General features: G+C 32.7%; 4 protein-coding genes across 4 annotated transcripts; all 4 read left to right on the top strand.

Annotated features, from left to right (window-relative positions):
* LOC114190123 (Chaperone DnaJ-domain superfamily protein) lies at positions 1-3,503 on the top strand. Its single transcript, XM_028078894.2, has 10 exons — positions 1-240; positions 326-388; positions 484-550; positions 718-777; positions 902-952; positions 1,068-1,148; positions 1,769-1,881; positions 2,446-2,563; positions 2,733-2,859; positions 3,022-3,503. Exons 1-10 carry the CDS (start codon positions 8-10, stop codon positions 3,123-3,125), a joined length of 1,017 nt encoding a protein of 338 aa, XP_027934695.1. The 5' UTR covers positions 1-7; the 3' UTR covers positions 3,126-3,503.
* Positions 3,504-5,255: 1,752 nt separating this feature from the next.
* On the top strand, positions 5,256-6,239 carry LOC114191421 (uncharacterized). The gene has a single exon (XM_028080593.1). It carries the CDS (start codon positions 5,256-5,258, stop codon positions 6,237-6,239), a length of 984 nt encoding a protein of 327 aa, XP_027936394.1.
* Positions 6,240-8,296: 2,057 nt separating this feature from the next.
* Positions 8,297-9,319, top strand: LOC114191420 (uncharacterized). Its single transcript, XM_028080592.1, has one exon. It carries the CDS (start codon positions 8,297-8,299, stop codon positions 9,317-9,319), a length of 1,023 nt encoding a protein of 340 aa, XP_027936393.1.
* Positions 9,320-18,407: 9,088 nt separating this feature from the next.
* LOC114191419 (ubiquitin domain-containing protein 7SL RNA1-like) lies at positions 18,408-19,468 on the top strand. The gene has a single exon (XM_028080590.2). It carries the CDS (start codon positions 18,408-18,410, stop codon positions 19,338-19,340), a length of 933 nt encoding a protein of 310 aa, XP_027936391.1. The 3' UTR covers positions 19,341-19,468.
* Positions 19,469-22,577: the final 3,109 nt, after the last annotated feature.

The following is a 22,577-nucleotide window of genomic DNA, read 5'->3' as shown; positions in this document are numbered from 1 at the left end:
AATTTAGATGGGAACTGTGGGAAGAGAGCATTCGATTGTGGAGTTTGGGTCAACAGAGAGAAAGCAGGGAACAGAAGAAAAAGAAAGCCTCAACGTTTTCGGCGTCATGGATCCGCTGCCGGCAGCGCTCCGGTGGCGCGCGACCGCCATCCCATTTCTTGTGGCGGTCCTCCTTTTATCCACCGTCTCCACTTCGCGCGCAATCTACTGCGACGAAGATGATTGCTACGATCTGCTTGGGTCAGCTAACATTCCTTTTCTTCCTTCAATTGTTTTTAACCTAAGCTTTATTTCTCATTGTAACGCTCCCTCTTCTCATTCGCAGGGTTTCTCAGAGTGCCAATGCTTCCGAAATCAAGAAAGCTTACTACAAACTCTCCTTGAAGCAGTACGTGTTTCTCCTCCTTAGCACGCTCTCTCTTACTCCTTTTTTTTTTATATATATAATAACTACTTTCTCATTTGGTTTCGTGTTTGATTCAGTCATCCAGATAAGAACCCTGATCCCGAATCGCGAAAGCTGTTTGTTAAAATCGCTAATGCTTATGAGGTGCTTTGGTTTTCTTGCCTTTATTTTCCCAGTGATTTTGATGTAGGAATTTGTATCTGCTAAAATTGAACCTTGTGCAATGCGGGATGAATTGAAAACTGACCACACTGATCTGTATTTGGTGAGGTATTGGTTCTGATGCTAATGAATGTTATATAACTTTACAGATTTTGAAGGACGAGGCCACGCGCGAACAATATGATTATGCAATTGCACATCCAGAGGAGGTGTTTAGATTTTTTGTAGAAAGTTTGGTTTACTTTTAAAATTTGGGTCAATATTCTTGATGGTTTGTCTCTGTTCTTTTAGTTTTTGTTGAAGTAGAGCTGTGTTTTCATCTATTGATTTCAGGTGTTTTATAATACTGCACGCTACTATCGGGCATACTATGGTCACAAGACGGTGAGATTTGTTGGTTTACAATTTGAAGATGACTTTTGGATAAATTTGATTAGAAATTATTGATTTTTGCAAGTGAGTCTCATTTTTAGTACTTACGTACTTTTTTACCTGCCAGGATCCTCGAGCTGTGTTGGTTGGCCTTCTTATTATTCTTTCAGGTTTTCAATATCTAAATCAATCAACAAGGTATAATCAGGTATTGTAATATATTGAATATCATATGATGTATAGTTAAACTCCCTGATATGAAAATGTACCATATGATTGTGTAATGTCAAAACTCAGGAATAGTAGAACTTTCTTATGTAAAATGTACTTTTATACAATTCTTTAATTGGCTATCTAAAGGTTGAAGAGCTGTATGTGCTCGTGGTGTTAGAGATTGTATTTTGCTAGCCCACTGGGGTCATATATGGTGTTAGTGCCTTTGGGTAGTTTGAACCTCATTGCTACCATTGTACACACAAAAAACAGATTGTACTTACCTGAATTATGCCCAGTTAAGGGTTTTGGAAAATCTATTAGCAAGGAAAGTAGGTCAAGAAGTCAAGAGTTGCCGGTCCCAAGTTTTAGGGTGAAAAATTTATGTTCCATACATGTCCTATGAATCCAATCATCATCTCCACTAGAATGTTTTACCATGATTTACAGTCTTAGATGCATGCATAAGATTTGAAATAGGTCAGGACTGTGCTAATTTCTTTTGGTGGATGTATATGACATTGTTTTTGTGCAAATTGCTTAGTTTGTTTTTGTACAAAGTGCTTTTGAAAGATTAAGACATTTACGTTCATTGCACTACTTTTCTGTGTTTAGGCTGTAGCCATGGTCAAGAAGACACCTGCATATAAAAATAAACTAAGGGCATTGGAACTTGAACGCAGTGGAGGGATTACAAACAAGAAGAAGAGTCAGAAGAATACGGTCAAGTATGCCATCATTCTCATTTTTTGAGTCTGTATCTGTTTCAAGTTATTATTCCCAGGGATATGAACTTTAGAATATAATATTTCTGTGTTATAAGTTTTAAAAAATTTCCCATACGTAGTTGATTCCTATAAATGAATTGTCTTCATAGTTTGTTTAGATTCCATTCCCATGTGATTGTGGACTTCAGCATATACTCCAACTAATAACTTTCTTTCCCACTTTATATATATATATATATTTGATTGTTGAAAACATTCATCAGGATGTTCAAGCTTAACGAAACATGTCATTTAGTTTGCGCAGGAATGCTATTCTTGGGAATTTAATTACATTACCTTCATATAAATTCCACCGATAGTAGTTCTACGTAATTTCCTAAAAAGTTTTTCAGTTGCACCTATATCTAGTATCCAGTGACCTGTTCAAATTGGTTCTCCACCTTGAAAACTCTTATTTCCTCTTTTAAATCAGTTTGTCTGTTATCTGTAAGATTGTGCTTTGTTGACTGCGATTTCTTTACTTCCGGCACGCAATGACACAATGTGGGGAATATATGCATTCAGGAAAGTGGAGCAAGACCTTAGCAATGAACTCGACCTGCAGATAACAGGAGCTGAAAGGGCCTCTGTGTGGAAACTTCTTGGTGTCCGCTTTGTTCTATTACCTTATACCTTAGGCAAGGTTAGAGTTCAATCTTTATCTAGAAAATGCAATTACTACAGTGAATCTTTCATTTCTCTATTTTAATTCAAGGTAGCATATATGAATTTCTTTCCCACGAATGGTGCTGAATCTTGAAAATTAATATTTTAGTATGTGAAATTTACTGATCAATTCTGTTTCCATTCAGCTGCTACTGTGGTCTGCCTGCTGGTTTTGGAGATACAGAGTGAAGAAACACTCTTATTCTTGGGAAGATGCTTCTTATCTGACACAAAGATCCCTTGGTATTCCTCTCGATAGATGGAGACATATTGGTAAATTATTATCTACGATGAACCAACCTTCTTCTTTTAGACACCATGGACATAGGGGAATTATGTGTAGCTTTTTTGGTTACTTGTTTTGGATTCTACAAGCATGGTCTAACCTACTACTATGCATACTAATGGTTCTTATTTGGTGCCTGTTATTAATAGATGAAGCAACAAGGGAAGATCTTGTGCTCAAACGCTTATGGGAGAAATCGAATATGGAGAGCTATGTAGCAGATATGCGGAAAGAATCGAAACGCAGAAGATAGCTGCATTAGTGGCCTCATCTGCTGCATTTAAAGTTCTAAAAATTTGGTTTTAATTATGAAATTGAACTGAACCATGAAGTGACAGTTAAAGTTAAAATTGGAAAGCTGCTAATTGATTTGGGGAGGAGGGGTGATAGAAGCAGAATTATTCATTTCAACCACGAAATCGTGGAGTCATAAACAAAAGTTTACTGAGTTTAAACATGTCCCTGACAGCCTGTAAACAGTAAACACTAAAGAATACCGCATTAAATATTGCTTTTTTTATTTGTTTCTAAGTCAGGTATTTAGCCTCAATCTTTCTACAATCGGATGTTCGGTAGTGGTTTTGTGCAACAATTTTAATGAGATTACATGAATTCTCGGCATGTTACAGTAGAGTTTTGACTTGAAGGTATATGTCTGAAATATTTATCCTCCCACTCTTCCTGTAGTTGTATATCACTTTTAGCGTTGTTTTCTTGGGCTTAAGATTCCCAGTGTTGCTTATCGGGTCTGATGAATCAGTTGGGAGGTGGTGAATGATTTGTTAGTGCATCTCTTAACTAGAGTGTTAAATCCAATACATCAATCTTGTAAAAAAATTCATTTGAACGTCACATATCATAATAAATAAATTTGTTTTTAAATTTTTAAAATATTAAAATACAAATAAAACTTATTAAAGTACCAGTTTTTTAGGATTTTATTATCAGGTGAAATCGAAAGAGAGTTTTAAAAATCATATAACAAATGAAATTTAGGTTGCTTTCATTGAATATTCTTGTTAGCTAAGAGATAAACCGAGTTAAAACTTTTATAAGATTCAATTGTTATAAAAAAAAATTATATTAGAAACATATTGGTATATCATGGTGTAAATCTTAAAATTAACAAGAGCTTAAGATTACCAAAATTATAACTATACAATATAATATTTTAAAATTAAATTAATATTTTAAGTTACACATAAGTTACCATTGTTTCAGATAATACTATACTTGAATGAATTTGTTTCTTTTACTCTTATCTCTTTACTTAAAAACTTTTTTTTTTATAATAGTATTGTCTATTTTTTCATTATTCTAACATCTTTTTACATATCTATATACACTTTTTTTTCTTTTTATTTGAGATGACAATCTTCAATTATTCAATGTCTAATATTTAAAAAGAAGAAATATTTTTAAAAAATATAATTATATAAAGTTTAAATCAAAATATCAAATAATAATTAAATTAAATATAAAATATTATGCAATTATAACATAAATAAAATTATATTATTGATCTTGAAGAAGAGAACTCAAGATGCACAATGAGGATGTTTTTTCTCTTGTCGTGTCTTTTTCAGCATTTTTTTCCTTTTGTCCCATTGGAGACTAGTCGCTTAAGTTTATACATGTTTCTAGCTCGTCCATGCTTTAGCTCTCATAGGATACGATAGGTAGTTGGCGTGTGCAGAGGTTATTCTGACTTTCATGGGAGTGTGGTTATGTGATTGTTTAGCCGTTATCCTAAGAAGAGATGAGCTGCAGTTTTAATGAATTGGGTCTTCATCTACACAAATAGGTTTGTTCCAGATCAGGCCCAATACACCCGCACTCTTAGATCAGTTTTAGGTCGAGCCCAATTCATCCGCACTCTTAGATCAGCTACAAATCGAGTCCAATACATCCATACATTTAAGTCGGTTCCAGATCGGACCCAATACATCTGCACACTTAGATCGGTTGGGGTCTAGTCGCTTACAATTAAAATAACTATTAATTTTGCAATACTAATAAAACAAAGTTGAAAAAATTAAAAATTTCTAACCCAAAACATATTTAACCCGATTTAAATTTATAAACCTTATATCAACTAAACCCATTATTAAAAAAAAAAAGTATTATATGGCACTTTTAGTTTAAAAAATATTAAATTACCAACTCCATAACTAGGAGTTGAATTTTATAGATACACTCACACCTCATTCCAATGCAAAGTGTTTCCTCTGACAGCACCAAACTCGCCTCAAACCTGAAGGACCCAAAAATGTGAAGGAAAATACAGAACAACCTTTGAGAAGGGTACATACAGTACTCTTCTCTCCCTTGAACTCTGCAATTTCACATTTCATTTTCATAGTTTATTGATTTTGGTTGTGGCATGGATGTGACTTTTGTGTTGGAGGATGAGACAGAATCCTGTATTAGAGTGGAGTTGTCCGAGAACTTCCAAGAAATCAAAGAAAGAATAAAGATATCGAGGAACATTCCCGTTGACCGACAAACTCTACTCTTCAATGGTCAAGTTCTTCAAAACGAAGCCTTGTTCATCGACTCTCACATCTCTCAACTCTCTCGCGTTCAACTCTTGGTTCGGCCCAAAGAAAACGAGTATGATCTGCCACACTGGATTAGGAGAGCGTCCAAACTAGATACACAGGGGATGCAAGAGATGCTCTCGTCGATTCCAGAACCACAAAACATGTCGTCTACTATGGACGCATCGGTGGTGCTCACAGAAAATCCAGACGAGATAGAAGAGTTTGTTTCATCGATGATTGACGAGCCGCCGGAGGGGCCGGTGCCGCAGTTTCCGCCGCCGAATAAAGTGATGTTCACGGTGAAAAGCTTGGATATGAAGCGGAAGCCTCTCCGGATGGAAATGTATGTGAACGACACCGTTCTGCGGCTGAAGGAGGTGTTTATCAGAACGAAGAGGCCTCGAAGGCTAAAGGTGAAGGATATGGTGGTGGTGAATAAAGTAGGTGATGAATTGCATGACCATATGTCTATGCTGGAATGTGGGATGCTTAATATGTCACATGTTTACGTGTGTAGACGATCGGAACGAGGAGCTTTGGTTGCCGTTGATCTCAAACATGGGAAGATGTTGAAGGTGATGGTGGTTCCCAATGGCGGAATTCAGGAGATACCCATTGAGGTTAATTCTCTTAGTTGTTTGGGAGATTTGAGGTTTGAGTTGGAGAAGTTTCACAAACATGTTCTTCCCGAAAGTTTTGGTTACTCTTTTACCATCAAGAACGGTCTTCTGGCGACTGAAACATATTCGTTTGACACGTTAGGGATTACAGAGGGTGACACCGTTGTAATCAACCCTAAACAACTGTCCTTTCCTTCTTCTTAGTTTCCCACAGTTTGCAATGGTGAAGAACTCATGCATGCATGCATGCACCAGAATCAGTTCGTATTGAATACAAAAAAAAAAAAAAAATTAGTGCAAATTAGTTAGTTAGGCAGGTGTTTGTTAGTTAGTTAATCCTGTTACTAGTTAGTTTGTTAGTCGTTATCATAAGAAACTTGAAACTTGTACTAATGAGGTATTACAGAGTTTTGTAAGCCATTCAAATAAAATTTGTAAGCTCCGGAGACATTCGTTGATCATATTTCTAAGTAAAATGCATTGAAGAGTTTGCAAACGAGTCTCACATTTCCTTTTTAAGGATAATGATATTTTAACTATTAAATATTCACAATTTTCTTTTATAATATGAGATGTGATCTTTTTAACTGATTTTGAAATATTGAGAATTAGAAAAATAGAAAAATGAAATATCATTTAGAAGATGCCACCTAAGATTATAAGAGAAATTTGTCAAAATTTAATAATAAAAAAATCATTTTTTTATTTAATGCTGAAACGAGTTTGCCTTTTTGTATAGTCAAAATTGGTCCATTGATTTATTTTTAACTCACTAAAATTTTTCTCAACCTTCGATTATTTTAAATTGCGGTTAACTTATTTCTAGCATCCATTTTTTCTCATGACTTATGTTAGTAGCATTAGTAATGCTTATCCTACATATTTGCAGTATAGTGTTATATAGAGATGGTAGTAAAAAGAAGCACGGACTCTTGTAACTAAGACAAATTTTACATAAAGTATTATGTCATATGACATATTGATAAAAGTAAAAATTTTGAAAGTTGAATTTTGCAACACTAGTTCAAAATTAGTCTTATGCATCACATATTCACGTTTTTTAAGAGTTGAATTTTTTTTACTCTTGTTATTTCTTTCATATTTTAGTATATTTTTTATAATTCATACAATATAGACAGTTTGAGTGACTATAAGAAATGAAATTACAACATATTTTTTTTAATAAAAGCATGTATTATGAATTAAAATAATGTCTATTTTTGTTTTTATATATTTAATTTCTATTTTTGTTATTATATATTTAATATTTGTTTTTGTTATTATATATTTAAACTTAATTTCTTTACATATCAAGACATATATTAAGTTTTGATATAATTGATGCATTCTTCATTTTGATATAAATGGACCTTTCAATGATTCATTAGAAAATTTAATAATAATTAGATTTAAATAAAAAAATTGACATCATCTTTAATATAAAAGTTTAGAATAATTATACGTCTGAGTATAATTTTATATATTTCCTAACTTTTGAATTTTGCATACGAGACTCAGACTTACATTTAAATCTGAATATACTATTAATAATGAAAGCGAAAATAACTAACGTTAAATTATCAATATTGAAAAACCTAATAGATGTTTAGAGAAAAGAGTTGTGATAAAACACGATGTTATTTCATTTAAATTATTTATAATAATAAAATAATATTTTTAAAATATTAAGAATGTTCAAATTTTATTAATTTAATTGCTTTTACTAGATATAAGTACAATCATTACTTTATATATCATTTTGAAAATAATTTCATTTCCATACATGAAATATATCTGTATCATGAGATCAAAATGTATATTATATTTAATATTGTGAAATAAACCTGGCAAGAGTTTTAATTTGAATTTGCCATGAATATACATTAAAAATACTATTAATTTACTCGTAAGTTCAGATTGGGTCAATTTTTAATTTCAATTTTGCTTCTTTAAATAACTAGTCAAATGTATTATAAACTTTAAATTTTATTTATTTATAATGTCAAATAAATTAGTTATAAGTTATTACATAATTAATGACAGTATAGGTTCAAAGTTGATAATACTAAAAGTCAATTTAATAACAGCACCTATGAACTCAGTTTGAAATGAATTGAATATATTTTCAAAATAAAAAATTTAAATTGGATGAATAAGTTTTGTTATTTTTCAGTTTTCAAACAGTTTGAAATATACTGGGGATTTGATCTCAAAAGTTTATAAGTAGGAAAGAACGTACCCGACTCTAACAAATGTGTGAGATGGATGTAACTTTTGTGCTGGAGGATGAGAGAACGTTCTGTATTGAAGTGAGTGTATTTGACTCGGTTCTTGAAATCAAACAAAAAGTGCAGAAGTATAAGGCCATTCCCACTTCTTCCCAAACGCTAATTTTCAACGGTCAAATTCTTCAAAACGACGACGTCATCTTCCACACTCATATCTCTCAGCAGTCTCGTCTGAAACTCCTAGTTGACCCTGAATATTTCGCCAACCGCTCCGTCACGTTGCCGCTGCAGTGCATTGCCGAAAAGCCGGCATCAAATAGAGGCGAGCCAGAAGAGGTGGTGTTAACGATTTCCCCCGCGCCATCGGGGACGACATTACCGCCGTTGTGTTTCGAAGACGATTCAGCGAGTGCGTTGCCACCGTGGAATCCAGAGTTTAAACCGGCTCCGCCTCCGCTTCTGCCAACGCCGCCGGCTACAGTCAGGTTAACAGTGAAAATAGATGAATACAGAGCGAGGCCTTTCATCTTAGAGATGGATCTGGACGACACCGTACTGCAGCTGAAGGAGAAGATTTACAGAATGAAGAAGACTAGAAACCTAAACCTAAACGAGATGTCGGTGCAAATAAAATCGGGTGAGGAATTGCGTGACCAATTGTCGCTGCGAGATTGCGGGGTGCTAAATATGTCAGTTGTTTACGTGCATAGAAAATCAGCAGAAGGAGAAGCACCACTGAAATTTACTATTCCGGTTGTGACCGCTGATTGTGTTGGTAGTTTGGCAGCAAAGATCGTGAAGATTGCGGTGGTTCCGAAGGACGGAACTCAGAAGGTAGTGATCGAGGTGAATTTGTTTAACAGAGTGGAAGGTTTGAGGTACGAGTTGGAGAAATCTCACAAGCATGTTCTTCCCGAAAACAATCGTTATTTTTTCACTAACAAGAAAAATGGCCATGTGATAACTGAATCGCATGCGTTTAACTGGTACGGGATTAAAGACGGGGACGTCATAGAAGTCACCCCAGAATATGTTTCGGATGAATCCAACTCCTGAGTATATCATCATTTCCTAGTGAGGAAGTCACGCGTTCAAGCATGAATTTCCGTTCGTATCAAATAACAAATTATCTGTTTGTTACTTAGATGCGGTGCTTTTGGTAAACAACAAATAGGCGGGAAGATTAGTTACTTAGTTATCCTAACACAATTGTAAACGATAAATTTGAAAACAAATGCAGGGAAGAGTTTGCCAAACATATTTCATTATTCTTTCTTTTATTAGACAGCAGGATGGGGAATAACTATAGATAAGGGCTTCATCACACTTATCCACCAGGAGTTTAAGGTTCTTGACTTCAGCAATGGATAATAGGTGTAACATAAGTCTAATTATAACTATAAAATTGATCTGAAGTTCCACTCGTTTGTATTATTCAAATTTGTCTTTTATTTTGATAAAATTTCTAACATATTTTCTCTCATTTTATATATATATATATATATATATATATAGTTTACAATGAATAATATAATAAGTCTAACAAATGTTGCTAAGAATTGGACTTTTTAGATAGATCTAATATATCATCTTAAAAATTAGATTTTTTAAATAAGTCTAGCATATTATCTTAAGGATTGAATTTTAAACATAAAGTAATAAAAAAATAAAATAAGTCTACAATCATATAAAGAATATAAAATTAAATAAAAACACAAAAAATATTAAAAACTTATTTTTAAAAATTTATCTTATAAATTGTTCTTTAAATATATTAACAATCAAATAATTTACGGACTCTTACAAATTTTCTATTTATTTCTCTACATTTTTTCACTTTTTTTTTTCTCAAATCCAAATAATTTCACTTTCAAACTTTTTCTTTTATTTTTTTCATTTCTCGTCTTCTCAAATTTACCCAAATTTAAATATACCCATAATCTCATTATGTAAAGAGAACAAATTTGTTTAAAGTGTTATAGGACAACTGATAATCAAGAGTTCTATTTTCCAAAATCTGTTTCTGACGGAACCCTAAAAAGGACCTCTTCTTTCTTGAGTTATGAGTTCATAGCCAATAACAAACTAAAAGCTAGTCACTAACTACGGTGTCCCTTAGTTAGTTAAACCGTTAAAACTTAGCAAGAAAGTTTAGTTAGTTATTTTAAGGCAAATGTAAGCCTAGTATAACAGTAAAACGATCATATTTGAAATAAATGGCATTGAAGAGTTGGCAAAGCATCTCATGATTTACTTTTATATACGTTTGAAATGGATTGAACTTCGCTTCTTCAGGAATCCCACAAAGGAGTAAAAAGTGTTGAACGTGATCGTGTTTGAAGTTATTGGGGAAAAGGGCAGAACAACGAAAATTCATTCACCACAGAGATGGGAGTCAATGTTACTTTTCAGGTTGACGAAGATGTGACGATCACCGTTACAATTTCTGCCAGCGATACTATCCGCCATGTCAAAGAGAAGATCCAAAGTGCTTTGGGAATTGCTATTTCCAATCAAATCATTATCGTGGATGGCGAATTTTTGGAAGACCATGACTACGTTCTGAGCACTAGAATGTTCCACCCCGGCGCCATCATTCTTTTTTCTCTTAACCCCTATACCCAAAACATTCTGCCACCGACGCCGCCTCCTCCTCTACGGAATCCAAGATCGTGGACGCATCCGGCTTTATACCATCCGCTTGGGGTTATAACGCAACCAATGCCTCCAACGACTCCGCTGGTTCTGATGCTGCCGAGACATCAGGTTTTTTCAATGCCGGCGAGTGCTCTGGTGGCTAGGAGGCCGGCGATTACTCCGTTTCTTCGTTCGCCGGAGATCGCTCAGGTGGTTCACGTGCCGGCGAGGACTCCGATGGTTCAAGCGCCCGAGAGAACTCAGGTGGTTGGGGTGCCGGCGAGTACTACGGTGGCTCAGGCGACGGAGAGAAGTATTGTGTGTCGTATGCCTCAGTGGAAGCCAGTGGTGAGGAGGTGGACAGGGAGTCCAGTGTTTCCGATGCAGAATATACAGTCAAATATAGTGTTGAAAGAGTTAGCGCCAGATACAGAGAAAGAGGCACCGGCGGCCAGGTCTCCGGTCTTGCCGATGCAGCAAATGCGATCTGACATAGAGTTGGAAGAGTTGACGGTGAAGAAAAGGAAGGTGACGGTGAATATAGTTGACTGTGGAGGTAAAATCCCTGTAGAAACGGAGTGGGACGGCACCACCATTCTGATTCTGAAGCAGAAGATTCTTGAAGATTTGAAAACATGTGGTGCAGGCTTTGACATGGAACACGTGACAGTAGAAAGGATGCTGTTGCAATGTCATTTAACGCATAGGGAATTGTTTGACGACGTGCTTCTCAAGGATTGTTTGATTTCAGAGGATCCTGAGATCGACCTGTTACTTGAAACCGTCGCTTCCAGTGGCTGCCAAGAATAACCACATCTGTTAGTTCGTTGATTCAGTTCTTCTGTAATAATTCAACTTTCCAAATACAAACATGGTAACTTTCTTGCACACAACATATGAATAATCCTTCATCTTGGGAATTCATGCCACAATCTTTCATTATTTCGTGCACACATCCGCATTCTTATTCTTGACTTTTTATTCAATAATTTAATTTTAACAAAATACCTTAATTTAGTATTTTATTATTAAAATCAGTCTCATTTCGTTGTTTAAAAAGAAGTTAATTCTCAATAATACATCATTCTCCATATATAGCACACCACTATAACACTGCTTCCACTACTATAAAATGGATTTTAATAACAGTTATTAAAAAGAAAACCATCATATTTTTCAATGACTTTTGTTTATATAATAGTCCATGAATGAAAAGTATAGACACTAACTGAACTAACAATAATAACACAAAACGGTCTCCTAAATTCAGATACTTACATTAATAAATTTCACATATGAGAATATCAAATATCCAACTGTTATTATAATTAACTACAATAAATTGGAAAATTAAAAGAATAATATTATTTTTTGTTCTATATCTATTAATTAATATTAAATTTTCATAAAGTTATTATACATTTCAAAAATATATTGTTTAATGTAATAAAAATACACATTCAAGTAGGTGTTTTTTACTTCGTGTATTATAACATATATGTCTGATAATTACATTTAAAAGTAAAATACGATTTAAATTTCAAAAATAATTAATCTTATTTTGAAAGCGCCTTAAATTAAGTTGTTAATTCAAATAAAGTTAGGTAATAACTAACTGGTACAGTACACTTAAAATAGAGAGATAATATTTTAAAAGTATATATAAATTAGATAATTTTATGCATTCATACTTTAATTATACAAATGCATGAGGTGATAACTGGTTTGGGCAGAAGAACTTTCCTTTCCAGAAACTATATAAGGAAGCATGCATGGCGGCTCCCTCTCACATTCACACTAAAGCGATGGAGATAATGAATGTGAATGTTGAGATACAGGGAGGGGAATCGTTCTTCATTCGACTTCATCCCTCCCAAACAGTACGTGATATCAAGGAAATAGTGCAAAACCTTCGAGGCATTCCCGTTCGCCAACAAATCATCCTCTACAATCAACAACTTCTCTACGACGATCTAAACGTTCAGGGATGCTTCATCCATAACGGCTCGCACATCATCGTCCAAATTCACGCCGATGCCCCATCTCCTGCAGCATCGTCGGAGCACGACTCTGATTTTTCCACCGGGCGCGACCTTAACTTGCCTCCAACGCCATCGTCGGAGCGCCACTCAGAATTCCCTCCGCCGCAACCTCAGGTGCGTGACCTAAACTTGCTTCCATCGCCACCTCTGTTGTGTGACTTAAACTTGCCGCCATCGCCGGCACCTCCGCATGACCTAATCATGCCGGTATCACCGCCAGTGCGCGACTTAAGTCTCCCGCCATTACGAGCGCCGGTGCTTGACTTGAATTTGCCTCCTTCGCAGTCACCTACACCGTCACCCTCGCCATTAATCCCCTCACACCTGCCGCCGGTACCATCGCCATCACCTTTACCGTCACCCTCAACATCCGACCTGACGCAGCAGCCAACTCCGAATCTGCAAATTCCACCTTTTCTGAAAAGGAAATACAAGGCGTCAGATATTCCGCCTTGGAATCCGTCATTGCAGCTGACTGAGACGTCAAATGTAGACGATCCGTTCGATGTGGGACATTTTTCATCTTCACCACTGTTGATGCCGATGCCAGACACGCCGGAAATGGTAAGGGAGACGGCAGAGTCGATGCCGTCACCGCTGTCTTTGCCAAAGATGCTGCCGCCGCCGATAACTTCACCTTCACCATCATCTTTCATACCAAATCCTCTTCCACCCGTGCCGAAGACAGTGACGGTTAACGTGAAAGTGCCTCAGTCGGGAAATCGTGTCCGTATAGAATCGGACCGAAAGGAGACGGTTCTGGAGCTGAAGCAGAAGATTGTTGCGCTGGACGACATGCAGGGCGTGCCCGTGGATAGGATCGTGCTGCAGTTGCACTCATTGAGTCTGGAATTGATGGACCACGTGCCTCTGCAAGATTGTGCAGTTTCAGAAAATTCTCAGATCGATGTGATCTTAAAACCGCCTTCTGAGGTGGGTGGTAGTAGCAGAGTGAATTATCGGAAGCTGAAGGTGATTGTGTTGCCTATGCGAACGAATGAGAGAATTGAGATAGAAGTGTTTGGTGTTGACAGAGTGTCGATGTTGAGGCAAAAACTGGAGCAGTTGCAGTTGACGCAGGGGTTCCTTCTTCCGGAAGATGGTGCCTATTCTTTCATTTACCGACAGTTGCCCATGAACGAAGAGCAGTCCTTTGATTGGCACCAAGTTAGAAATGGTGACATCATTGAAACTTTTGATGGATTTGAAACACCCTCACCCTCACCCTCACCTAAAGCTACCCGACGTTAAATACCTGTTGATACAACTTTCTAAATGCAAGCACTGTAAATTCCATTCGATCCCTCCAAATGTATAATCATCACCATCAATAAATCATTCGTTTTTGTTTTCTTTTCTATCATACCCGTCCTTAAAGTGGAGCCAGAAATATTTTAATCAAAGTTTAGTCTTCTTTAATGATTCGAATTTTAGTATAAGTAATGGGAAATTTTAGTATAAGTCTAAACATCACTTCATAATCTACTTTCAAGGGTAGTGTATTCTTTAAAGAAATTAAACTTTTTGTATTTCTAAAAAGTTGTTGAAGAGAGTAAAAAGTAATGCTTGACCTATATCGTGTATTATTACTGAAAAAAAAAATGGTAAATGGTAGCCTATGAATTTAATATAGATTATTAAATTTAAAAGAAATTACATAAATTGTTATTGGATTGAAAAATGATTTTGCAATGGTGAAAATAAATAGATGTGAAAGAAAAAGAGATAAAGATGATTTAGATGGAGGGAAAGATCGTAAAAGATGAAATAATATCTATAACAATATGTAGATAAGATTTCCTCTTTTTTATCCACATTTCAAAATACCAAATTTACCCTTTAAAATATAATTATTTATAAAATTTTTGAAAATTGATCATTAATTTTACAAATTTTTTTATAAAATCGTCTATGCTCTTCTCTTTTTCTCTATTTATCAACCATTATTCTCTCATATTTTCTGATATATTTCACTTTATTTTTAATAATTATAATTTTATTTTATATATTCTAACTTAATAACATTACTCTATCATCACCTACTAATATAATATCTCGTATATTTAAAAAATATGTACACACAGGCGTGACAACGCATGTGTGTACGCTAATATTAAAAAAAATTATTAAATCTTTTAAATGATGCAATTGATTTATAGATTAAAAAATAGTTTAATTAATAAAATTGTCAGATTATAATTTTATTTTTTTATTTTGATAAGTAAAATGTAGTTTGTATATTTTGTTATTTATATTATTTATATTATTATTATTATTATTATTACGTTACTATTATTTATATTTATTATAATTATTTAAATTATTGTTCTTCATTTTATAATTTTTACTATTATATTTGTTTTATTACTATTTATATTTATTGTTTTATTTATATTATGATTATTATAAATACTAATATTAATAATATAATATAATAATTTTAATAAATTCACATTTCTTATATAATATTAAAACGAAAATGTGTTAAATAGTGTAAACAACTCAAATGTTATCATGAAAAACGTTTGAAATGTGAAATAAACTTAATAAAATTTGGTTAAAATGACTAAATCTACGCATTTATAAAGTTGAACGACTAAATTGGGTCAAAATTCTGAAAAGAGACTAGTTCCAAAAACATATTTAACAAGTTTCCTAAAAGGCAACTTTTATGATTTAGCTCACACATTTTAAAGTCAACACTTGAACAAATGTGGCATAAAATATCAATATTTTGCAAAGTGTTGTCATTGGGAGTCTTTAAGATGTGTCTTTAAAATTGTTTCCCACAATATGTTTGGGTAACATTTTTGTATTCGTGATCTAGTTTAGTGTTGTTTAAAGTAAAAAGTGGTGTAGAAAAAAAATCTTATAAACTCAATGAACCTCAAAATCCAAAATACATTGAAACCTTAGAAACTCAATGAAACTCAACAAACCCCAAAATATAAAAATCTAGAACAACTCATAAACTAGATAAACGCAATGAATATAAAAAACTAGAGAAACTCACAAACCTGGGACTAGAAGCGAACTGAAGTGGCGGATATTGACCAATATTTTTGGAGAGTTAAAATAATACATTCAAAATTTATATGTTTAATTACTATTACTAATACAATAAAAATAATACATAATTTAATATATTTGTAACTATGAAACAAATCACACATCTAAAAGATTAAATTCATCAATAATTGAATAAGAATTAAAATTTTCAGATTTTGTTTCAATATAAATATCATATTATTAGCAAGAAATTCAAATTTTATTTTATCCTACAATCTTGTTTTGATAATTTTCATTATAGAAAAATATATTTCTGTTATAGCTATAATAGCAAGAAGATTTAAAATAAGACGAAGTAACATCAATCCAGAAAGATCTCCTTGACTATCATGTTCTTGTCAAAGATTGAATTTATTCTGTTTTCCTATTTGGTGGTAGCTTCATTTTTATCATCTTTAAATAATGAATCTTTTTTTTTCCAATATACCTATGTTTAAAAAAATGTTTAAGATTATAAAAAAATTATCATAAACTAATAAAAAATTGAGAGATATAATTATTTAAAGAAAATATTATGATAATCAAGCAATGATTAAAAACTGTTTATGAAAAAAAATGTAGTACATCACTTTTTTTTTCTATATTCATAAATGTAAATACAAAAAGGCTTATGAGATAAAAAATCAAAATAACTATCAAACTAACATTTCATTATCAATTAAGATAAAAGAAAAATATTTTTTTTCTTAAAAAATGAAAGAAAACATATGAGAAATGAGAAAAAAAAATAATGAATTTGTGTTTAATATCATGAGAGATGAGTACAACAATATTGAGAAACTAAAAAACAATGGTAAAAGAAACAAAAAATATCTTAATAACTTTTTGTATTTATTATATTTTATTATTTATTATACTTTATAAAATAAATAAAAAGACACCTAATTTAATTTCATGTAATCCAATTATTTAAAATTTTCAGAAAATCAAAATTTAAAATATTATATATAATTTAAAAAATTTCAAAACATTAAATTTCTGTAAACTACATATAATTTAAAAAGATTCAAAAAATTTGAGGGGCCATGACCGTAGCTTCCGTGATCAGCCTTTGGAAGTAATGGTGATGCAAAGAGAAAAAAAGAAAGAGGAAGTAAAAGAATTGATCACACAGGAGATTTTCAGAAGAAAATAGAGGAACAAGAGCAGTGGAGAAAGGAAGGCTACCTATCTCAAAATGGAAGGTGTCGAGAGAGTGGAGAAAAGGAAAGGTGAAGAACTGAAGTAGTCTTTTAGGGTAATTGAAAAATCAAACGGGAAGGAAAAACAAGAGGTTTCAAACTATCGAAGAAAGAAAAAATCAATTAAAATAAAGTAAAATTATATTAAGATTCTTATTTTTTTTAATTTCATCTTTACTTTCTCACGTAACTTAACGTGAATTATTGATTCATTTGAGGAAAAAATAAAAAAATAATTAATTAATAATTTATACTAAATCATATCAGTAAATAAAAAAATAGAAATTTTATCCTAAAATAAAACATGTGAAAAAAAGTTATGGAGGGAGCTAACATGACAGAGAAGCATCTAAACAAACTATTCAACCTGCCTCAGTCGACTCAAGACTCGAGAGTTTGAGATTTGAGATGACGTCGGTATCAGGAGTTTAAAGATATATGACCTCAATTAGAACATGAGGAAACTTTGGACTAGATTGTGCATCTAAACCTCTATAGGTGGTTTTAATCAGAGTAAAAAAAAATAAAAATTTAATCGTCTATAATTTAGGAGATATTATAAGAAAAGAGATGCTAGTAAAAGTTTATATTATATTCTTGACAAATGTATTTTGATACCGATAGATAAATATGTAATATGATGCTCAATGTATAACCCTAGTGACTATAAATAAAAAAGTGGTCACAATATCTAGACACCGAGATTTTCTGACTTGAAGTTACAATAGCTTTGAACAAGAACAACCAAAGAAACACATTCTAAAAATAATTAAATTTAAATAAAAAGTCATTTAAAAGAATAAAATAGTAAGATTATTATTTTAGTTTAAAAATTAATAAATTTAAATAAATTGTCACTTTAAATATATGAATGATAATATAATTATTTTAGTTTAAAAAATGGTTACTTAAAATATGAAATTGGAAAAATATTATGTAACAAAAAGGGGAAGATCTCTTTATATAATAATGTAGATATATTTAGGATCTATTTAAAATTTAATAACTTAATTATATTAAGTATTATATATATACGACATTTTAATTGATACCATTAAACATAATAACATTTTTACAAATAAAAAATAAGATAGAAAAAACATCTACAACTAAAAAAAATAATAATAATAATTAGGGCAAAGCGGTTTCTCCAACTTTGGAGGCATAAAGGGTGGAAAAGAAGTTAGAAGTTTTAAGAAACTACTGAGTACAGTAATGGACTTTGAAATAGATGTTATTTTTGAGGTGTGCGGGGGGATCTTCTTCTCCATTGAAGTTAATCGCTTTGAAACAATCCGTGATGTCAAAGACAAGATCCAAACCATCCACCAAATTCCCATTTCCCAACAATATTTCATTTTCAAAGGGCAACTTCTCCAAGACCATCTCTACGTCTATACAACTCCGATCCTTCACCGCTCCCGCATTCATCTATTTATTCTTACCGCCGATGCCCAAAATCTTGCGCCGCCGCCGCCACCGCCGCCGCCCATCCATGGCCATTTTTTTCTCGCACAACCGCTGCAACCTTCAACAGTTCCGAAAATCGAATACGATCCGCTTCTGATGCCGGATATCTCATCGTTATCGCAGCGGCGGATGATGACGACATTGACGGCGAGCGTGAAAATGCCAAAGTCCAGAGATCGTATCCGTATAGAATCGGATAGAAAGGACACCGTTGGGAAGCTGAAGGAGAAGATTGCGGCGCACGAAGACATGCAAGGAGTGCCTGTGAATAGGATCGCGCTGCAGCTGCATTCAATGCGCCAGGAATTAAACGACCACGTAGCTCTGCAAGAATATGCGGTTGTAGAAAATCCTGAGATTGATGTGTTCTTGAAGCCGCCTCTTCCGGCGGGCGGCCGCGGCAGAACGCAGTCTGGGAAGCTGAAAGTGAAGGTGTTGCCGATGCTAACAAATGAGAGGATCGAGATAGAGGTGTTTCCTCTGGACACGGTGTCCGTGTTGAGACCGAAGCTGGAGGAGTTGCAGCGGATGCTAGGGTTCCGTCTTCCGGAAGGTAACGCTTATTTTTTCATTCACAAACAGCAAGATATGCATGAAGACCAATCATTTCATTGGCACGGGGTTAGTGATGGTGATACCATTGAAACTTTTGATGGATTCGTTATAACAAACTCATGATCTTAATTCCTTAATTCTGTTTAATTCTTTTATAATAACCTGAGTAAATACAACCACAGCGGATTTCATTCTAAGCATCAAAGCCTCCCCGAGGGTTTTTCTTTTCTACGACGTTTGTTATCTTTAGTGCCATTACTTCATCTTATTTATGTTAGTTAAGTGGTTTTTATTTTTAATAATTAAAAATCCGGTTACCACTGTATCCTTCTGAATATTTTTTTAGTCTACATAAAAGATCATCAGTAAGTAAGTATAAGGGATCACAATAGCTGCTATATTGAGTGTTGTAGTTAGGATGACACTTATCCTGAAACTTCATCAGCAACACATCTTAACACATTAAATATAGAGAATGAAAGAGAAAAAAAAAAGAATTAACGGTGAAAAAAAGATGAAAAAATAATAATTTTTTATTAGTTTCATTTTAGGCATCATTTAAGATCAGTTTAATAAAAATATAATAACCGTTTAACTTTAATAAAATAATGTATTTTGTTGTATATTTAAACTAATTAAAATTAGGTAAAGGGTATGGTATTGAACTTTGTAACTGTCACGATCACATTAAAATAACAAACCTTAACGAGGAATGAGTTTTACATATGTGTTTTCACACGGTCAGAATTGAGGACTAGAACCTGAATCTGATGAATGGAATTTTTTTTCATATCGGGCCATTTATTAGGCGACGTAAAACCATGCTTTTTTTTATGTTGATTTTTTCGCCGTTAGATGTAAATTGAATAATGTGAATGATTATTTTTTTGTTAGTGTATGTAGCACAATAACAGCTACATACATTTAGAGAAGGAGTCATATATTATTGTTATTTTTCTTTCTTTTTTATATATTATGTTATGTATGGAAGTAGAACAACTCAATTATCTTTATTCAATATATTTGTTTTTTTCTTAAAAAAAAATGTATGTATCACAATAACAATTACACTTGTTAATTCCCTTAAATTGCAACAACATGAATAATAATTGTCAATAAATATAATAGTTATATTAAATAGAAAAAAAAAACTGTGCATAAATTTAGTGATGATTTTAATAAGAACCTCAAGAAACAGTGACAATTATAAGAAGAGACATCATTGAAATCCCTTTTTAAAAGATTGTTTTTTTTTGTTGCTAAAATCTTAAAGTTGAAAATAATTATATAATACCAAATTTACATTCGTAAGCACAACTACAGATGAATCACGTTGCAAACAAAAATTAAGGAATAATACAACACAATTATGAATGTGTATATACTTAAGTGTATAATTAAACACTAAAAGAATTTGTTATTGAAATTGTTCCGGTCTCGAATATTAAGGAGACGAAAATCAAGAACAAACTACCATTCTATCTCTTATATAAATTGGTAGATATGTGTTTTTTCTAGTGTGGCAAAATATCAGCAACTAATTCCTATTTTTTCGCTGGATATTAGATCTTTTTCTTTTAGGAACCTACTAACCACCTCGGTCCAAATCTTGTTCAGCCAAATTACTGCTTGGCCCAAATCCTGTTCGGCTCAAATCCTGCTCGGCCCAATTCTTGCTTGCCCCCAATCTTGTTCGGCCAAATTCTTACTTGGTCCAAATCCTGCTTGGCTCAATTCATGCTTGCCCTAAATCTTGCTCAGTCCAATTCCTGCTTGGTCAAATTCCTACTCGGCTCAAATCTTGCTCGGTTCAATTCCTACTTGGCCCAAATCCTCCTCGAATGCTTTGCTCGTCAACTCAGCCCATGACTGAAACTCATTGTTTTATGATAAATATTTATCGGGTCGAAATCAAATTGAGCATGTTGAGGTCGGTCATTTCCCGAACGGTACATAAAAGTATCTAATTTACTAATTATAATTGAAAATAAAGAGTTCAATAAAAATTAAAAGTTTTATAATGACAGATTAATATCACTATAAGAATTTTAGTTATTGCCAACAGATTTTTACGAATGAAAATAAGTTTGTTGGTAAATCGATAAACCTAAATTTACGGAAAAGCTTTACAAATGAATTTTATAATTTAATTTATAGATAAATATTTTCTTAGGTAATGAGTTTGTTAGTAAAATTTATCAGTAATTTTTTTTAGTAATTTAGAATTTGTATTATCAATAAATAAATATTTTTATCGATAATTTATCTGATTGTGAATTTCGAGACAAGTTTATTAGTTTCTATCAATATCGGAACAAGTTTATACAATACATACCTAAACAAATTGATTTGTGATCTTATTTTCAATTAATAATTTAATGAAAAGATTAATTATGAATCAAAAATCGTTAAAAAATACGTGGCTTGCTAGTATAAATTAAGTAATATGTGAATATATTCTCAGTAATTTATTCAATTAAAGCGCCAATTTATACTGAATATAAATGTCATTAAATTAGCATCATTGCTTTACTTGAATTTGAAATAACGAGTTGAAGATGGCATCAATTATTGATGTCTTTGATTGTAAATTGGAAAAACAGCTTGTAAAATAGTAGTTACCCAAAGTGAAAAGCAAAACTTGAATTCGCTTCCAAATCCATTGAATACAATAATTACTCTCCATCCCAAAAATAACTTATGCCTTGTGGTTATTTTACCTTTGGCAAACAAAAATTAAACATTTCAAGAGAAATATTTTTTTATTAAGTGACAATTCTATTATAATAATAATAATAATCATATTCTTTCTCTTAACATTAATTATATATGTAGGTCAATTCAATTAAAATAAAATGTTTGACACGTGTTCATTTTTCATATAGAAACTTCGTATTCAATAACTATATTATTAAGTCTTTGTTAAATAACAGAATTTATTAGAAGATAATAAATATTCAAGAAGTATCAATTTTTGGTACATTTTCAATGTTGGAATATTATTTTAGGAAAGAGGAATTAATTAGTTAGGAAAAAATTATTTTGAAATCACCTGTGACACTTTTATTTTCACTCTTCCATTAAGAAAAAGTGTGTAATGTAACTAGTATCAACATTGTCCAATTGGTTAAAACTTTTCCACCCAGAATTTTTTTGTTTTGAGAAGTTTAGAAGTTTTCAGAAACCAAAGCACAAGAATGATGGTTCTGAAATGAAATTAAATCGACGGAAAATGACAAGAAGATCATGATGCCAACGTTTGTTAGATACAGTTACAAATTAACCGTCTTACTTTCCTAGTAAGGGGAGGGAGTTTCTCAAGTAATATTTGCACTCACTTCTCAACCATAGCCATTATAA

Source organism: Vigna unguiculata, chromosome 7 (assembly GCF_037176805.1).
Source record: "Vigna unguiculata cultivar grain cowpea cultivar isolate G323 ecotype 2 chromosome 7, ASM3717680v1, whole genome shotgun sequence".
NCBI classification, from domain to species: domain Eukaryota; kingdom Viridiplantae; phylum Streptophyta; class Magnoliopsida; order Fabales; family Fabaceae; genus Vigna; species Vigna unguiculata.
The sequence above is the reverse complement of the archived record's forward strand: the minus strand, read 5'-3'. Positions and strand labels throughout refer to the sequence as shown.